General features: G+C 41.4%; 1 protein-coding gene across 3 annotated transcripts in view; it reads left to right on the top strand.

The window, feature by feature from the left end:
• MRTFA (myocardin related transcription factor A) overlaps nt 1-20,209 on the top strand; it is a 129,169-nt gene that overhangs the window by 58,105 nt on the left and 50,855 nt on the right. For all 3 annotated transcript variants that reach the window (XM_073644167.1, XM_073644169.1, XM_073644170.1), the window contains 4 exons: nt 2,805-2,966; nt 8,424-8,584; nt 12,591-12,725; nt 17,716-17,963. In XM_073644167.1, the coding sequence (XP_073500268.1) occupies nt 2,805-2,966; nt 8,424-8,584; nt 12,591-12,725; nt 17,716-17,963 (706 nt within the window). The remainder of the gene's footprint in view (nt 1-2,804; nt 2,967-8,423; nt 8,585-12,590; nt 12,726-17,715; nt 17,964-20,209) is intronic.

Raw genomic sequence — 20,209 nt, 5'->3', positions numbered from 1 at the left:
AAAAAGATCCGACGTAGTCCCCTGAATCCGAAGTAGTCCAGAAATGGGAACAAACCTGAAAGACATAAAAATAGAGAATTAAATAATTAAAAACAAGAAACACCCATCATTCACCACCAGTTTATTATGAGAAAAAAAAACCTCGCAGCTCTGACGTAATCCATCGAGATCCCACGATGTCCAGCGATTCAGGACTGCAATTTATGGAGCATCGTTTTGAGAACGACACTTCATTAGTCACTCCCGGTCATGTCTCACACTCGATGATATCAGTAGCTCTTTACCGTCCTCTCTCGTGAGACATGACCAGGGGTAACCTATGAAGTGTTATTTTTAGAACAATGCTCCATAGGTTGTAGTATAGATTCAAAGTTGCCGGCTCCCTCCAGACCCGGCGGCTGTGGGCAGCGGTGACATCAGTACCTACACCGCTCATCAGAGTCACCAAGTCTCATAGAGGAGAGTATGTAAAAGATAATGTTAAAAGCACATTGCATACGCATGTCATATGGATGCTAGTTGAGAGAAATCGCGTTGTACTTGCTTGACACTCGTCCTACTTTTCTGGATCCACATCGGACCGATTTTTTTATTCACTAGTGTGACTCCAGCCTAATGGGCATTCAGCGGAGAAATGGTGTTCTCTATTTCCTGGTTAAATTGTCTAGCACCGAAAGGGTTAAACCTGTCTCTTGAAAAAGTGCAACAATTTACATTAAACATATGTCAATGCTATTCTTTAAATTCAGGTAATTTTTTCCTTTGCTGTTGAAGTCTATTATACAATACAATCATTATTTTACTGTTGAAGCTTACTATACAATACAACCATTAGTAACAATGAGTTGGCCATATTTATATATTTTTAAATATTACTCTATTCAAAGCAGAGGCAATAAATCTTCTTAATCTGAGCTTTGAACGGACTGTAATAGGTAGTCAGCAGCTACCACATGTGACAGCTCAGGAACAAGCCAGAATTTTAACAGCAAATAAATTCTGAAGCTTCTATATTTCACAATTGTTACAGTGTGTTTCTTCTTACAATGGCTTAATAATCTGTATGCCCAGAAAACCCCTTAAATTGAATCTGTCACCCCCTGGGAGATAGCAGATCTCTACTACGGGCATACAGGTTATAGAAATGTAAATCTATACTTACCTGTATGGCCCATAGCAGAGGTCTGATTGCAGAGAAATGTGTTTTTATCAACTCGGTGTTGCATATGCTTGGCGTCCCCCGGACACCAAGAAATCCCCGTCTATCTTCTTAGTAATCCCCGAAATCCCCGCCTATGTGTTTATTTATCATACCCCCCCCACCTCCCCTGCATGTCACAGGGCCCTGTGACGTGTACTGTGCTCCCTCACTTCCCGTGCATGCGCAAAGCGCCGCTCACATAGAGCGCGCTTTGCTTCCTCCCAGCCTTGTTTGTATGTGCTCTGCGCTACAGGGTTCTATTGCGCAGGCGCCGGGGAGTCACTGCACAATAGACTGGCGCCTGCGCAATAGAACCCTGCGGCGCGGAGCACATACAAACAGAGCCGGGAGGAAGCAAAGCGCGCTCTATGTGAGCTCTATATGAGCGGCGCTTTGCGCATGCGCGGGAAGTCAGGGAGCACAGTGCAAGTCACAGGGCCATGTAATGTACAGGGGGGGGGTATGATAAACACATAGGTGGGGATTTCTTGCCTATGCCAGTTTAGCAATCAAACCTCTACTATGGCACATACAGGTATGTATAGATTTACTTTTTTATACCCTGTATGCCCATAGCAGAGGTCTGATGTCTCCCAGGGGGTGACAGATTCCCTTTAAGGAAGCACTCCCATCAAAGTTTTTTCATCCTATTATATAGCACTGTGTAGCACTTACAATTGCTTATTTTGCCTTTCTACCCAGCTAATTCTTCTCGTTTCTCTGTTCTATGTAAAAACAGAAAGTGTCTTTTCCTTGGATTAATTATTCCCCTCTCCAACTCCTGACCCAGCTGCCCCCTCCTCTCCCTGCCAGGGACTCTTTCAGTGACTCATGACTTGTGCAGAGAAAATTGTCCTCCTGTTTCTACCTAGAGCTTAGAAGGATTCAGCTAGTCAGTTTTTAATCACGGGATGTCATAAACCCAATGGAAAACAGAAGACTTAACTGGCTATAAGGGAAAAATTAGCAATTGTAAGCACACAGCGCTATATAATATGATGATTGCAATATATTAAGAGAATAAAACATTTGATGGGCAGTGGTTTTTTTAAGTTAGATAGGGTCACCTATCGATATGATGGGTGATAATTTGATGATTGGTGGGTGTCCGATTTCTGGGATCAGCACCAGTTGGAATAATGGGGCTTTTTTTCCCCCCAATGTGAAACTTTTATCCCTGTTACAAAATGGAGCGACCGGTCAGACGCTCAACCATTGCTCCAGTCATTCCCTATGGGGCTCTATGGGGCTCCCGGAAAAAGCCCAAAAAAGCGCAGCCCCAATGCAAATGAATTGAGCTCAGATCAAGATGATATTGAAACTACAACACATAGCCTAATAAGTGACACATCCCTGGAATCAGGGTCTCGTGCCCTATATTGTGCCGCTCTCCGATTAAATTGCAAAAACCTGCTGACAGATCCCTTTAACTACATTTGAAAGCTTTATGGTAAATAAAATTGCAAATAATGTTTCATTCACAACTGTATGTGTGCATTACTAAAGATTAGCCTAATAGGGGATTTGAAAAATTATTTTCTATAACGGACACCTCCATTAATATATACTTTGAGTATTATAACTTTTATGTTACTTCATACAGAGACATTAGCTGAGCCATCCCTTCAAGCCAAACAACTGAAACTTAAAAGAGCACGCCTTGCTGATGACCTAAATGAAAAAATCTCCCAGAGGCCTGGTCCCATGGAACTTGTGGTTAAAAATATTCTTCCTGTAGAGACGAGCCTAAAGGAAGCCATAATAGGTAAGCATATCTCTGCACATCTACAGTGGCATGTAAACGTTTGGACACCCCTGGTCAAAATTACTGTTATTGTGAACAGTTAAGCAAGTTGAAGATGAAATGATCTCCAAAAAGGCTAGAGTTAAAGATGACACATTTCCTTTGTATTTTAGGCAAAAAAAATATTGTTACTTTTTAAAAATGACAAAAAGGAAAATGGGCTGATGCAAAAGTTTGGACACCCTGAATGGATAGTACATAGTTAGCACCCTTTTGAAAGTATCACAGCTTGTAAATGCTTTTCGTAGCTAGCCAATAGTCTTTCAGTTCTTGTTTGAGGGATTTTCATCCATTCTTCCTTGGAAAATTCTTCCAGTTCTGTGAGATTCCTGGGTTGTCTTGCATGCACTGCTATTTTGAGGTCTAGCCACAGATTTTCAACGATGTTGAGATCAGGGGACTGTGAGGGCCATTGTAAAATCTCCAGCTTGCGCCTTTTGAGGTAACCTATTGTGGATTTTGACATGTGTTTAGGGTCATTATCCATTTGAAGACGACATCCTCTTTTCAACTTCAGCTTTTTTTTTACCGATGGTGTTAGGTTTGCATCAAGAATAGGTTGACATTTCATTCAATCCATTCTTCCCTCTACCCGTGAAATGTTCGCCATGCCATTGGCTGCAGCACAACCCTAAAGCATGCTTTATCCACCCACCATGCTTAATGGTTGGCGAGATGTTCTTTCCCTGAAATTTTGTGCCCTTTTTTCTCAACACATACCTTTGATCATTGTGGCCAAAGAGTTCTGTTTTAACCTCGTCGGTCCTCAAAACTTGTGGTCATGTGCACTGCGCTCCTCTGAAGCTAGGAAGCATACACCTGGCTTCCGAGACGCAGTGATACTGCCAGAATAAGCGGCGCGCTTGCATGAGATTTGCATGAGCTGCGATGAACACCGCTCATGCAAATTATGTTATCACGCCCACTGGGGCATGATAACATGGAAGAGGGTTGACTAGTCTGGGTCAACTAACGGCTCATTGACTGGTCAAAGCCCTCATTAGCATAGCAAACGGGAACATTATAAAAGCTTTTTTTATACATTATTTTCACTCAATAACATTATACAGGGCTGGTTAGGCAAGAAATGTACTCATACATAGGTGAATGCTGCTGGGTTGGAGGGCATGGGGGACTTGACAAGGAAACCCGTCAGCAGGAATATCCATGTTGAACTAAAGGTACAGTGCTGCTCACCGTTATTGGCACCCCTTCATTTTTTTCATAGACTGTACAATATGTTCAGAAATAAATGGAAATATACCAAAGGATTTTTTAATTAGTGGTCCAAAGTAATACAAAAACAAAAAAAAAATTCAAGGTCCATGTTGCAATTTCAAAGAAGAAACAGAATAAACAGCATGTGTAGCAATAAAGGCACCCCTAATTAATACTTGGTTGCACACCCTTTGGCATTGATGACCGCCTCCAAATGTTTCTTGTAGCCATCTATAAGCTTCTTGCACTTCTCAGCTAGAATTTTCTCCCAGTCTTCCTTTGCAGTTTGTTCGAGCTCTTGAATGTTTGCAGGGTTCTTTTTCCCAATGGCAGATTTCAGCTCACTCCAAAGATTTTCAATGGGATTGAGGTCAGGACTCATTGCTGGCCATTTAAAAAAAAAAAAAGTCAATTTTTTCTTTTTTCAACCATTCCTGTGTACTGTGTGCTTTGGGTCATTGTCTTGCTGGAGAACCCATGATCTTTGACTCAAGCCAAGTTTTCTTACACTGGGTTGGACATTTCGCTCTAAAATCTCTTGATAATTCTCTGATTTCATGATTCCTGTGATACGGTCCAGGCCTCCAGTACCAGACGCAGCAAAGCAACCCCACTGCATTATGGATCCTCCACCATGCTTCACTGTTGATAAGGTGTTCTTTTTCTTATAAGCTTCATTGCACCGTCTGTTTGTTTGCATTGCCAAATAGCTCTATTTTTGTTTCATCTATCCACAGAACATTTTCCCAGAAGGATTGTGGTTTGTCAAAGTACACTTTGGCAAAGATCAGTCGTTCCTTTTAATGTCTTTTCTTCAGCAATGGTTTCTTCCTTTGCCTTCACCCATAAAGCTCTGCTTGGTTTAGTGGGTGGCATATGGTACTTGTTGAAACCATAACCCCAGACTGTTCCAGGTTAGCCTTCAGGTCTTCGAAGACATCTCTTGTCAGTTTTCCTCTGTCTCCCACGTCTTGGAAAGTTCTTGATTGTTCCATGCTTGACAAACTTCTTTACATTGCGCACTGTTGAAACTGGGATACCTTGGTCTTTGGAGATGGCCTTACACTCTTTGAAAGTCTTGTGTTGGCTAATAATAGCAGTTCTGATGTCCTCAGACAGCTCCTTTGCCTTCACCATTGTGACAAGGAAACAGAGTCTACCATGTGGCTTTTTTGAACACTGAAATCATCATTCATTGGCTAATTCATGTCACATGGGCACCGACAATCACAGGAGAATCTTTTTTGATTAACCACAGGCAAGTCAAAATGTGTTTCCATACTAAATTAATGTAAAGGGTGCCAATACCAGTGTCACAGCAAGCTTTAGGTTTTTCAGTATTTTCCTCCCATTGTTTTTTGTTTTAAATTATTGTTTATCATTTGCTCTTTTGTATTTAACACGAGTCTCTATACAAAAAAAACTTTCACTTGATTCATTTTTTTTTTTCAGGAGGTATTCCCCATTATGTGCTTAAACTTCATGGGTGCCAATAATGATGAGCAGGATTGTATGGGGCAGTATGGCACTATCATACTGATTTAATACATACCTTTAGTGTAAAAATCTGCAGCCTGGTTTTTGTTAAATCCTAAGTATGCATTTCGGTTTCTTAGGTTCTTCGAGGCCGGACATTGGGTAGGGTTTTTGGCTCAGAGGGCTCAGCCACAGCCCCTCCGCAGCCTTAGTTGCATTTAAATTTTGGGAGGGCACCATCTTAGCTGTGTGTGGCACTCTCGCTGTTGCATTCTTCATGAAAATGGTGCCGGCACATGCGCAGATAGACTTCTGGCGGTGTTCATGACAATGGCGCCCATCCAAAATTTAAATGAACTCAACAGAGGCAGCGGAGGGGCCATGGCTGAACTCTCTGAGCCAAAGACCCTACCCACAGTCCCACCCTGAAGCACCGAGGAAACCGAAATTTATCATTAGGATTTAATAAAAACCAGGCCGCAGAATTTTACCCTAAAGGTGTATATTAAATCAGTATGACAGTGCCATACTGCCCATACCTTTAGTTTAACATGAATATTCATGCTGACAGGTTTCCTTTAAGGATCGAGCCAGGAAAGTTGAGTTCTTTACATATTGGATGGGCAAGAGTCCACTGCAAGCCTGTTAGAGCAGCTCTAATTTTGCACAAAATTCATCATTCTAGAATATGTCGCATTCAAGAATTTAATTTGGTACAAAGAAAAGAGCAAGTAAGACAACATAAAAAAGTCACAAAGTAAATGATGAATATTGTGATACTTTAAGTAATGCCAGTTGGCAAATTTCACTTGTGGAGATCTCTCTCAAATTACAGCATAGAACTGAACTTCATACTTTGTACCCTGGGGTTTCTCCTTTTATGTTTTGGAGGTGGTTCTGTCAGGGCCATCTTGTATTTACACTTGGTGGTCATGTCCAATCGTGTCTAATCTTTGGTCAAGTTTGACATCACTCACTGAACTAATTGTGGTTTGCCATTTTCCGCAGCTACCAGCTGTTTTATGGAAGAGCCACCACTAATTTGAGAAACTCTTATTGTAACCCCATAAGGACCCAGGGGTTTTTCGTTTTTGTATTTTCATTTTCTTTCTCCTCTTGCAATGTACTGAAAAACCGGATAAACGTTCCAATTGTGGGGAAAAAAAAATATTTGACTGCGCAAAGCTGATGTTTTGAATGATACCATTATGGGAGGTATATATCACATTTTGATCCTTTTTTTTTTCTTTCCGAGGTGTGTGGGGGGGGTGCAGTAGAGTGACCTAAAAAAGGCAATTCTGGCATTTGATTTTATTTCTTTTCAACGTTTAACATACTGTTTCAGTAATTTTATACCCTAATCAGACTTTTTTGGACATGACGTTTCCAAATGTTTTTTATTCCTTATTTTTGGTGGAAAACAGTTATTTGAATTAGATTTTCTTTTTTATATTAAAAATAAAACTTGTATATAATTTTTTTTTTTTTTTGTCGGTTCTCCTAAAAAAAAAAAAAAAAAAAAAATAGCCTGTGGCTGACCTTCACAGGAGGAGCAACATGGTAGTTATGGGTGCCTACAGCAGAAATGCGGCTTCCATGGGTAGCACATCGTTCCCTTCAACCGCATACGGAGTGAGGGAAAGAATGATAGCAGGAGTTAAATCGTTAAACTGCAGCGATCAGAGCAAGCTCTTGCTGGTGCAGTTACAGACAGATGCTAGCTATGTAGCACAGCCGGAATCTGCCTAGTAGGAAGCTGGCTCAGCTCCTGAGCAAGCTACATGCTTTCCTTAGCGACTTTATGATGAAAAGATAGGTTGTTAAGGGGTTAAATCAGATCCCCACATTTTACTAGCAACCAGAATACATATTGCATGTCAATGGAGATCACCATCTCTCCAGTTCCATGCTATAATTTCTTGGTAAATACTGATTCTTTTGCATTTATTATTGCAGTCAGAACAGACAGCGTAGAATCTTTTGAAAAGGGGCGACCTCCGTGCATGTCTCCCTCCCGTTCTCCTTATATACGTTTGTAGATTTCCCTGTAAGACTATGTTCACACATGTTGTGTTTTTCACCTTTTTTTTGCTGCAGATTTTTATGCAAATTTTCAGCTGCTTTTTGTAGTACCAGCAAAGACTTATAAGAAAACAGAATTCTCTGTTCACACATCATGTTTTTTTTTTGTTGTTGCGTATTTTGTGCCTTGGTTGGGTTTTTGGAAAATAGAGCATGCCACTTCTTTCAGCGTTTTTCCCCCATAGGAAGTAATTGGTGGTGAAAAAAACGCTGAAAAATGCACTAAAATTTGCATCAGCATTTTTTCAGCGTTTTTGATGGCAAAATAGAATGAGGTTCTTTTTTTCCCACAGAACTTTATGTACATGCCTAAATAGAGACAGAAGGACAGTGAAAAAAACGCAGCAAAACCTGCATTTTTGACGCAGCTGACTTCCTGCCAGAAATCAGTTTTGTTGCATACAAAAACCCAACATGTGTGATCATAGCCTTACTATGAATGTCTTATTGGACTGGCTCTCTTTACAGTTTATCAGAACGTTTTCCCCTGACTAATTTGATAGCCTCCATATCCGTTTAAGCTTTCACTACAATGTGTTATCTTTATTTCTTAACTTTTTGCATAAAGCATAAGTAGTGTATATTTTTACCTAAAATACCGTTTGTTTGATGCTAAAAAGTATACCTGGGCTTATATCACAGATGTGAATTATGTGAAGGTGTCAGACAGCTCTCTCTTTGATGAAGACAGCAGTGATGCATTGTCTCCTGATCAGCCAGCCAGCCAGGATTCCCAATTGTCCATACTATCGCATGCAGATTTCAGACCTAGTGATGCTGTGCCACTGACATCTCCAACGCAGGTGAGAGTAACTAACTATAGTACTCTAATATCAGCGAGGTAGGGGTCAGGCTCTAACCAAATCTTTTTATTTTTTCATTTTTGCCTCATACTCTCAAACAAGAGTAATGATTGCTAGATGGGTGCTCCTTGGGTTTCTTCAGCTCACTGAATCAATCAATCAATCAATCAATCAATAGAAACAAATATACTGAACTTTATAATATATCTTTATCAAATAATTCTGCTTCTTTCTACGCTTATGACCCCTTCATTTCCCTCTACTTTCTAAAGTAATCATTCCCTCTGAAAAATTGCTAACATTTTTCAAAGCAATATAGACTGCTAGCACATGGCTATTAAAGGAGTTGTTCTCTACTCGGACAACCTCTTCTCAATCATTATGTCCCCCCCCCCAGGTAAAATAACAGCAGCTATACTAGCTTTCGGTGTCTGCACCATTCTATCGGTACTGGCTTGCCTGGGTCTCGTGTGACATTGGCTGCAGGGCTCACATGACATACCAATCAGCAGCCGCTTCACTCTTCCTTCCTTAGAACAAGTCTGACATCCAGAGGAAGTGAGCGCTGCGGCTGGTCTTACTTCCTCCGGATGTCAGATTTGTCCAAAGGAGGGGAAAGTGAATCTGATTGACTGCAGGGCTCAGGTGAATTAACAATGTCACACGAACCCTGGGCGAGCCAGTGTCCACACCACTGGAACTGCACCGTCACTGAAGGTGAGCATAGCTGCTATTATTTAACTAGGGGGAAACATATTGATTGAGAATGGGCTGTCCGAGTAGTGAACAACTCCTTTAATAGCTATTTGTAATCAATGACTTCCAGGAGTGTCGCTGGTCTCTGCTATTCCTGTATACCGAGTAAGCTTCTTACAACGTGCACTGACAGAGCACTCTCTTGCTGGCTCCTTACTTCTGATCAGAGACAGCGAGCGCACTGTCACTGTGCATATTGCATAGTGATAAGAATCTACTGAGGATACTTTAGAATTGACAACTGATGTGTGCTCAGTAGAGCAAGGACTAGCCCAGCCCCTGAAATGGGCGTCACTGGTAACGTTTTGTTTCAGGGAGGAGGAAGATGCTGCACCAGTGATCCCATGATGACTACTTGCTTGACTATCCCAGCGTGCACTGGGGTTAGCAAACGAACCGTCATCAAAAAGGAAGTAGTAAAAAAAAAAAAAAGTAAAGCAGTTAGAATAGTAAGGGAAGGATAAGCACATTTTAATTAAAGTATGGTAGAAAAGAGATTCGATTGTGACATTAAATAGACATTTAGGATTAAAATAAATGTTAGTCCCGGGCCATCCCTTTAATTCACTTGTATCCATATGTAGCAGGGTGCCAGTACATAATAAATAAAGAAACCAATGATTACAATAATTTACAGAAAAAAATATATATTTGTACCATATTAGCCAGTAGACAAAAAATATTCAAATTTGAGAGTCCTGAGTGGTCTTAGTATAACACAAAATCTTCTATGCCTGATGATGAGACCTCAGTAGTCTTGAAATCTTGCTATTTATCACCATCTTTTCAATTAGCCATTAAAAGGTATCAACCACTGAGGATTCTCAAATGTTAATATTTTTACAACCTAATTGGAGGTTATCTACTGTAACGTACTGGAATCACTAGTGCAAAAAGCAAACACTTCCTAAAATACATCTTTTATATATACACTATAAAGCGTGAATATGTCACCATGATAAATATGGAGATATTTAACAACAGGAAATGATGCAGTTGAATCACAGGGTAACCGGGGTATCCACACTTGAATTAATGTGTGCGCAGTGTTTAGCAGCACACAAAGGGCCATAGCTGAATTTTGACACCTAGTTTGCAGTTAAGAATTTGTCAGTTCAGGTAATATTTCAGAATAAGCTGTAATCTGTGTGTACATTAGGAATAACACTGTTATTGCCTTTATGTGATTTGTATCTTGCATTATTCACTCTATATTTTGGTTGTCTCTGAGCTAGTAGATGGAGACTAGCTGCTGTAATGTCTACACAGAAACAGGGATTCCTGCTCTTCTTTCTTTGTTAAAGTTAAGCTGACATGTGATTGATACATGCTACTCAATTAGTGGGCAGCATGCATCAGACATTGGCTGTACGACATAAGCCAGGTATGTTTTACTCTGAAATGCTGCGGCGTTTCAGAGGAAAACATACTTTTAAAAGTCACCGAGGACCGAGCCGTGCGGCAGACTAGTCGGACAAATGGGTCCCCGACGGCTTCTCCACACCCACTGCCAGTAACTAACAGGTCTTTTCCTATACGCATATGTAGGCAAATACCTGTCAATCCTGGGCATCGGGTGGGGAGAAGCTGCCGGGGGCCCGTCTGTCTGACTGAAGTTTGCTGCTTCAGTTTTAACAGTGGCAATTTGCATTAACTCTAGGTTGTTATAAAGAAGGATCAGATGAATGCAAACAATTGCAGTCATACCTTACCTTGAAAATGAACTTGGTCACAAAAAACGCAGGGCTGCCACAAAATGACCTGCTTACATAATTTCAGTGATCTTGTTTCTCACGCAAGAGAAAGTGTTTGTGAGAATAAAGCTGTTTATATCACCATCATGCTGATTCAATTATAAGAGAAAACTGGTTGCTTTCAATGAGAGCTGGTGCTTGAAATTATTGACTTCTTTTGTTAATCATGGTTACCTCCAAGGAAACGTATGCAGTCATCGTTGCTTTGCATCAAAAGGGCTTTGCAGGCAAGGACATTGCTGCTTGTAAGATTTCACTTAAAGGAAACCTGTCAATAGAAAAAAATGCTATTAACCTGCAGATATGAGGTTAGTCTGCAGGTTAATAGTGTCATTATGCTGGCCGGTGCCGGCACTTAGCCAAACGCTGTGGGAAGAAAATGCTCTTTATTCTCCCAAGCAGCATTCCTGTTCCAGTCATGGGTGGGGCACTGGTTGAGTCACCACTCTTGAGTATAGAGAGCGGTGGCTGTAAACGTGCCCCCGACCCTGACAGCTGGCTCTAATGCCGGGGGCGCAGTTACAGCCACCGCTCTGTATACTCAGAGCGGTGACTGAACCGGCGCCACCCCTGTGACTGAAACCGTACCCTCTGGCCCTGACTGACACTGGCTCTGCATTGAGGGGAACCAGTGGGTGGGATTTGAGATAAGCTTCTAGCTGGCGCGTGGTAAATCCTGCTGTCAGTGATTGACAGCGGGATTTAACACGTAAACAGCTGCAGGCGAGGCACTGCTTCACCCGCAGCTGTTAAAGGGGAGAGATGCTGTCTCCGATGCACATAGACATAAATGTGTCAAAGGTCATGAAGGGGTAAAACACCGGTGCAGAGCTTGCTCAGGAATGGCAACAGGCAGTTGTCAGTTCATCTTGCACGCACAGTAAGCTCTTTCACAGGTCTGTGTGTCCGGTGCGAGTGGTGGCAGTTTCCACATGTACTGGAGACACTGACACACGCAGACCCATTCAAATCTATGGTTCTGCGCACATCAGACTTGAAAAAGTGACAGCTAAGTGGCTCAGTGAACAAAACATTGAAATTTTGGATCCATGGTGAGTAAACTCCTCAGATCTCAATCCCATTGAGAACCTGTGGTCAATACTGAAAAATTAGGCGGGCAAAGAAAAATACATAAATTGTGATAAACACCGAGCACTGATTAGGCAATAATGTGCTACAATCAGTCAAGATTTGGCCTAGAGGCTAATATTCAGCTGCCAGGGCGAATTGCAGACGTCTTGAAAAATAAGGGTCAGCACTGTAAATATTATTTGCATAAACTTGATGTATTTGTCAGTAAAAGTATAAAAAAAATGATGATTTTTGCAAACAAATAGACGCCACAAGCGTAACTGGCCCTGGTAACACTTGCCTTAGAGCACTCGCAGTAAATCTCGCTGTGAAAGGAGAATTGTGAAGGCAAATCCTCTCCAACAGCGATCTCAGTAAAGGTTTCTCTGCATTTACATAGTTTTACTGCTCTTCTTTAATTGCAGACTCTTACGTGGGTGCAGCTAGGATCAGAACATGCAGAAAAAAACATTCCCTCTGAGCTGCCAAAGTCCAACAACTTAAACATCAGCAACGGTCTCCCACTCTTGGAGAACAAATCCTTTACAGCACTCATAAAGGTAAAAAAAGAGTATGCTTACCATGTTAGGTAATTAAATCAAATCTATAATTTGTAAATAACAATCTTTTCTATATTCCTTATTGTGATATTACTCTTCTGCTGCCTTGCTGCGCTAGGGTCCAGAGTTCACAACTCAACGTTATAATTTTCTGTGAAGCATCTGAGTGTTCAAGGTGCTCACCACACATTTAGATAAGTTCCTTGAGGGGTCTAGTTTCCAAAATGGGGTCACTTGTGGGGGGTTTCCACTGTTTAGGCACATCAGGGGCTCCCCAAACGTGACATGGCGTCTGCTAATTATTCCAGCAAATTGTGCATTCTAGAAGTCAGATGGCGCTCCTTCCCTTCCAAGCCCTACCATGCGCCAAAAGAATGGTTTTCCCCCACAATTGGGGTATCGGCGAACTCAGGAGAAATTGCACAACTTTTGGGGTCCCTTTTCTCCTGTTATCCTTGTGAAAATAAAACAATTTGGGTCTAAAGTAAAATTTTAGAGAAAAAAAGTTAAATGTTAATTTTTTCCTTCCACATTCCATTAATTCCTGTGAAGCACGTGAAGGGTTAATAAAGTTCTTGAATGTGGTTTTCAGTACCTTGAGGGGTGCAGTTTTTAGAATGGTGTCACTTTTGGGTATTTTCTATCATATAGACCACCCAAAGTCACTTCAAATGTGATGTGGTCCGTAAAAAAATGGTTTTGTAAATTTTGTTGGAAAAATGAGAAATCGCTGGTCAACTTTTAAGCCTTATAACTTCCTAACAAAAAAAATGTTGTTTAAAAAATTGGTCTGATGTAAAGTAGACATGTGGGAAATGTTATTTATTAACTATTTTGTGTGACATATCTCTCTTGATTTAAGGGCATAAAAATTCAAAGTTTGAAAATTGCAGAATTTTCAAAATTTTCGCCAAATTTCCGTTTTGTTTTTTTCCCCACAAATAAACGCAAGTGATATCGAAGAAATTTTACCACAATAATGAAGTACAATATGTCACGAAAAAACAATCTCAGAATCAGGGTGATCCATTGAAGCTTTCCAGAGTAATTACGTCATAAAGTGACAATGACCAGGCCAGTTTTTACAAATCTGACCAGTAACGTGCAAACCACCCTCGGGGGTAAAGGGGTTAAGATCGGACAACCCCTTTAACCCTTAAAACAAACCAGTAACTTATTCAAATCAGTACAAAGTCTCACTTTGATGCCAGCTTTTTGATCAGTAACCACTCCCATAAACCCTAAAAAAAAGCAACTGATTTTGATGTGGGTCTTCCTGTTTTGTGCTGGTGCTGTAAGACCAGTGGCTAAAGTCATTTAACCCCTTAAAAAACAGTTACTTATTAAAATCTGTGAAAGTTGGCCATTTGCCCACTTTGATGCCAGTTTTGATGACCAGAACCACTTTGGGCTAGGCTGGAGTAGCCTGAATTTTATACGTTGCACTATTTATGTAATGGTTGTGTGATATCAGTGGCCCAAAGTCATTTAACCCCTTAAAAACACCAGTTATTCAATTTGTTAAAATTGGCTGTCTGCCACCTTTAATGCCTAGAACCCATTTGGGCCAGACTGCAGTGACCTAAATTTCATTGGGGGGGGGGCATCACTATTTGTGTGTCTGCATTGGGAGATCACTGGCCCAAAGTTATTTAACACTGTCAATAGCGCCCTTTGGTGCCCACTCTGATGCCCATTTTTGGGCCAGTTTTATAATTTTTTGTAGCTGCATTGTATATGATTATTGTGAATTTTTTTTGTTAAACCTGTAAAAAATACAGAAAAAAAAATAGCTGAATAAGAAACTGTCGAATCAGAAAGCCACTAAGGCTACGCGCCCACAATCAGGAAAAGCAGCGTTTTTGACGCAGCGCATCTCTGTGTTCTACGTTCCAAGCACGGTGGATGGGATTTATAGAAATACAATGCCCACTGTGCTTCTATTCAACGCTGCGTAATCTCGTCTGTGGGTTTACGAGCCGTAGCCTGTACAAAATTTCCCAAATAGAATGTTATTAGATGCGGTAAATCCGCATGGTTCACTGACCTCATGTGGATTTAACTGCGTGATTAGAACGCAGCGAAAATACACTGGTTCCAAAATGCTGCTATTCCTGATCGTGGGCCTATAGCCTACTAAGAAACCAACTTCAACATTGTTTAGTTATTAGAGCCCTAATTTTAGAATGATGTTAGAACTATATTTAGAAGGGTGTGAGACCTACTTTTCCCTCATTTATCCTCTATTGGTAAAGATAAGGGGTATCCTTATAGAGGGACTTGGTCTTAAGTTAATTCATGTTGATAGGTCCCCTGTGAGGTTAAATATACACATGTGATCAGAGTTTATTGGAACACACATTGTCAGTTTCATCCCATATATATATGAACTCAAAAGTGATCTACCATTGAAGCCATTGCGATCACTGTGATTCTGACAAGGCTGCAGTTGTTATCCATCATAGTTAACATATATGTGTGTGTGATCTTATTCCTCCTGTCTTTGGTCATTGTACAGCAGGGATTTTGTGCGCAGGCGCTGGAGAGTCACAGTGACTTCTCGTCACCTGCACACAAGATCCAATGTACAATGAACATAGACGGCAGGAAGAAGTGCACCTTGTGCAAAAAATGAAATGCGCAGGCACGGTATTTGGCCGCCGCAAATTTACGTCCTAGGACACTGTGATGTGCAGGGGAGGGGGGAAACATTGTAATTACCACAGCTGGCGGGATTTCTTCTGGGCCCCGTGCCTGCAAGCATCATAGACTTGAATCAATAAAAATAAATTTCACAGCAACAAGACCTCTAATATGAGGCATACAGGACAGGTAGGAATAGATTTACATTTCTATCACTTGTATGCCCATATTAGAGGTCAGATAAGTGCCAGGGGCTGACAGATTCCCTTTAAGGCAATGAGGTGCTGCTGAAGTTCGTGTCTCCCTTTCTCCAGGGACATACAAATCTTCCTCCTTATTGAAGGCAGCATAATGTTCAGCTGTTGATGGACTTTGCTGGGCACAGTAAATGCTGAAGTGTGCCGATCTGATGAACACTCATACTGGAGCGCAACAAACACATTATGACACTGGATCTATGCTTGGTAACAGTCTCTGTGAAGGTTGAAACCCTAGTTGATGCTATTAGTTTTACTTTGTTTGAACCCCAATACCAATAGCTCTATATAATAAACTGTTAGAATTGTGATTTATTTTATTTTTGTGACATGCTGTGAATTCCACAAAAAATGAGGCAAACTACTACTTAAATTACTTATATTTATAGTGTCCGATGTCATACATAAGCTGCTTTCAACAATTAGCTGTGAATAATGTTGAGCGAGTATGTTCTATTAACCCTTTCGGCGAGTATGCTCAGGCCGAGCACCGAGTAGTTACAGCTGCTCGGTGATGTGTTTGAATCGCTCCCGTGTACATGATTTGCGACTGTGTGACAGCTTTATTACATGTGAGGAATGTCTATTTCTTACACATTCCTCACATGTAATAAAGCTGTCAAACAGTTGCAAATCATGCACACGGGAGCGATTCAACCATATCACCGAGCAGCTGTAAATACTCGGAGCTCGCCCAAGCATACTCGCCGAAAGGGTTAACAGAACATACTCGCTCAACACTAGCTGTGAACCATTGCACAGGACCCTAAATTTCCTGCAGGGGAAGATTTCATTTTGTCTCTTGAAAATCAATTGAATCATGTAGTTACTTATCTTAAACCTAATAAAGTTTGAGGAGATATAAAATATCACGTACATTACGGATGTAGCAAATGAACAAGTTTTGAATCATTACCAGGAACAACTGTAAACCTAATTAGGACATAGTGGAAACAGTATTAACCCCTTCATGACATGGCCATTTTCCGTGTTTTCGTTTTTTCTTCGCCTTTTGCCAATAGCCATATTTTTATTTTTCCGTCAATATAGCTGTACGAGGGCTGTTTTTTGCGGGACGAGTTGTACTTTTGAATGACACCATTCATTCTACCACATAGTGTACTGAAAAACGAGTGCGTTGAAATTGCAAAAAAAGTGCAATTTCATATATATTTTTTTTTTTAACTACCTTGTTCACTTTATATAGTAAAAATTACTCTGCAATATAATTCTTCAGGTTAGTATGATACGCAGATACCAAAAATGTCTAATTTATTTATTTTATTTTTTTAAGTAGTGAAAAAAAATTGTAAAAAAAAATGTTGTTGCCTTTTTCCGAGACCGGTAACATTTTCATTTTTTAGGATATGTGGCAGTGTGAGAGGTTATTTTTTGCACCCCGAGCTAACCTTTTTACGGATACTATTTTGGGGTAGATACGATGTATTGATAGCTTCTTATTTCATTTTATTGCAATGTTGTGGCCCAAAAAAAAGTAAATTTTGGCGTTTTTTTTTTTCTCGTTCGCCGTTTACCGATCATATTATAATTTATTTTAGATTTTGCTTACAGCAGACTTTTATGAACACAGCAGTACCAAATATGTATTTTTTTAATTATTTTATTTTTAATGAGGCTAAAGGTGGGTGATTTGAACTTTTTATTGTAATTAATAGTCCCCTTAGGGGACTTGAAGCGCTTGTACTGTACACAGCAGTGCGTGCATCAGCACTACTTTGTTTAGCAAAAATCACAATTTCCTATGAACGGCAGCCACAGGAAAGCCTTCAGAGGAGGGTCGTAATGACAGGCACGGGGGTCTTAAGCAGACCTCCGGCTGTCATGACCACCCATCAATGTCATATGTCACGATGGGGTTAAATAGATTGTAGAACAGATGATATATACAAGTACTCTATCTCAAAACATCCTTGTCGATTCCGCTTACAAATAGAAAATCATACCAAATAAACAAAGTTAAACATTAGTAATTGCTGCTTGTCTACTTCTATCTAGTGAGAGAGGTTGATAAAGGGTGGGGTCCAAAGTTATGCATGACAGTTAAATCATTTTTTTTTTAAATATTACAGCAAAACCATTCAAAACCTTGCCATGATAAAGTTCAGCGACCTAAGAAAATAAAGGATGCTAAACCCAAAGTGAAGAAGCTGAAGTATCACCAGTATATACCTCCTGATCAAAAGCAGAAAGGATCTCCGGGAATGGACTCCTCTTATGCAAAAATTTTGCAACAACAGCAGCTTTTTCTTCAGCTACAAATACTTAATCAGCAGCAGCAGCATTACAACTATCAGACCATCCTCCCAGCACCTCCAAAGTAAGCTGAATTGTTTAAAGCATTGGTTGGGGTTTACAGTTATTTTTCTGTAGTAGTTGTTAGTTGAAATACTTAATGGAACAGTTTGCACTTTGTGATGTATTTTACAGATTCTTCCAATGCACTGCATACCTGACATAGGTGAGCAATGTAATGTAAGGTAGTGATTTGGAATAAATATTAGAGGGAAAAAAATTCTATACAAAACATACGCATGCTGCTCAAGGTACACATTTTGAAAAATGTTATAAATTGTCCTGTGAAAGTAAAAAGTGAACCCTCAGTGTTTTGAAGTTGATTTTTTTGGAAGTGGGGAGCAAAAAGACAAGCATAGAGATTTGGGTGACAGACTAGACCCAAATTGTGATGACTAGACACCTGGGCTAGAGCTAAACGGCAGGTCTTGTAGAGGGTTTTCCCAGCAGGCGGGCCCAATTAAAAAAAAACAAAACATTTATGGTGCATTTATTATACAATCTGTTTTCAGACCATTTAACCAGGGCTGTGGAGTCGGAGTTGTGGAGCCGGAGCCCATTTTGGTGGAGTCCGTATAAAATGGACCAACTCCTAAAATATGTAATAAATTTGGTACAGTAGTTCAGTGCAGTTTGTGGGGAATATTTTTTGGGAAAGAAATGAAATGTCCTATAAATGTCTGTCCTATTCCTGATCTAAGGGTCTAGACCAGTGCTGGCGAACCTATGGCACGCGTGCCAGAGGGGGCACGCACGCCATCGCCGCAGCACTAGCGCTACTGGATCGGGCCCGGCGGGTGGGAACTCTAAACTCGCAGAGTGCCGATGCCAGCCCCGCTACTTCAACTAGATGTGCGTTCTCTGACTCACATCTAGCTGAAGTGTATTGCAGCGCACAAACTTGCCAGGCCTGTGTGCCGCAATACACGCTGCTGGTCAATCAGAGGCCAGCAGCTGACGTCAGCATACAAGCGACTGTGCGCATGGAAGTGACGTCATGCGCCCCCTTCGCTAGGACGCTGGAGTCTGCTGCCGGCTACAGGAGAGGAGAAGAAGGAAGGTGAGTAGGAGTGTTTGTTTGTTTTTCTTTTTAAATATGCGATGCACAGCGGTGCTAGCAGGCTGGTGGGGAGGGAACATATATACATGGACTGGGGGAGGGGAGCATATATACTTGGACTGAGGGAGGGGAGCATATATACATTGACTGGGGGAGGGAGCATTTATACTTGGACTGGGGGGGGCATATATACTTGGACTGGGGGGGAGCATATATACGTGGACTGGGGGGGAGCATAGATACGTGGACTGGGGGGGAGCATAGATACATGGACTGGGGGGAGGGAGCATATATACATGGACTGGGGGGAGGGAGCATATATACATGGACTGGGGGGCATATATACATGGACCAGGGGGGAGCATATATACTTGGACTGGGGGAGGGGAGCATATATACATGGTCTGGGGAAGGGAGCATATATACATGGACTGAGGGAGGGAGAATATATACATGGACTGGGCGAGGGAGAATATATACATGGACTGGGGGAGGGAGAATATATACATGGACTGGGCGAGGGAGAATATATACATGGACTGGGGGAGGGAGAATATATACATGGACTAGGGGAGGAAGTATATATACATGAACTGGGGGAGGGAGCATATATACAAGGATTGGGGGGCATATATACAAGGATGAGGGGAGGGCAGCATAGATACAAGGATGAGGGGAGGGCAGCATAGATACAAGGATGAGGGGAGGGCAGCATGTATACAAGGATGGGGGGAGGGCAGCATAGATACAAGGATGAGGGGAGGGCAGCATAGATACAACGATTGGGGGAAGGCAGCATATATACAAGGATGAGGGGAGGGCAGCATAGATACAAGGATTGGGGGGGCAGCATATATACAAGGATTGGGGGGCATATATACAAGGATTGGGGGAGGGCAGCATAGATACAAGGATTGGGGGAGGGCAGCATATATACAAGGATGAGGGGAGGGCAGCATAGATACAAGGATGAGGGGAGGGCAGCATAGATACAAGGATGAGGGGAGGGCAGCATAGATACAAGGATGAGGGGAGGGCAGCATAGATACAAGGATGAGGGGAGGGCAGCATAGATACAAGGATTGGGGGAAGGCAGCATATATACAAGGATGAGGGGAGGGCAGCATAGATACAAGGATTGGGGGGCAGCATATATACAAGGATTGGGGGAGGGCAGCATAGATACAAGGATTGGGGGAGGGCAGCATAGA

This window comes from Phyllobates terribilis, unplaced genomic scaffold (genome assembly GCF_046119375.1).
Source record: "Phyllobates terribilis strain yellow unplaced genomic scaffold, ASM4611937v1 Scaffold_8__6_contigs__length_399053987, whole genome shotgun sequence".
Lineage (NCBI taxonomy): Eukaryota > Metazoa > Chordata > Amphibia > Anura > Dendrobatidae > Phyllobates > Phyllobates terribilis.
This window is presented reverse-complemented; position numbering and strand designations above follow the sequence as displayed.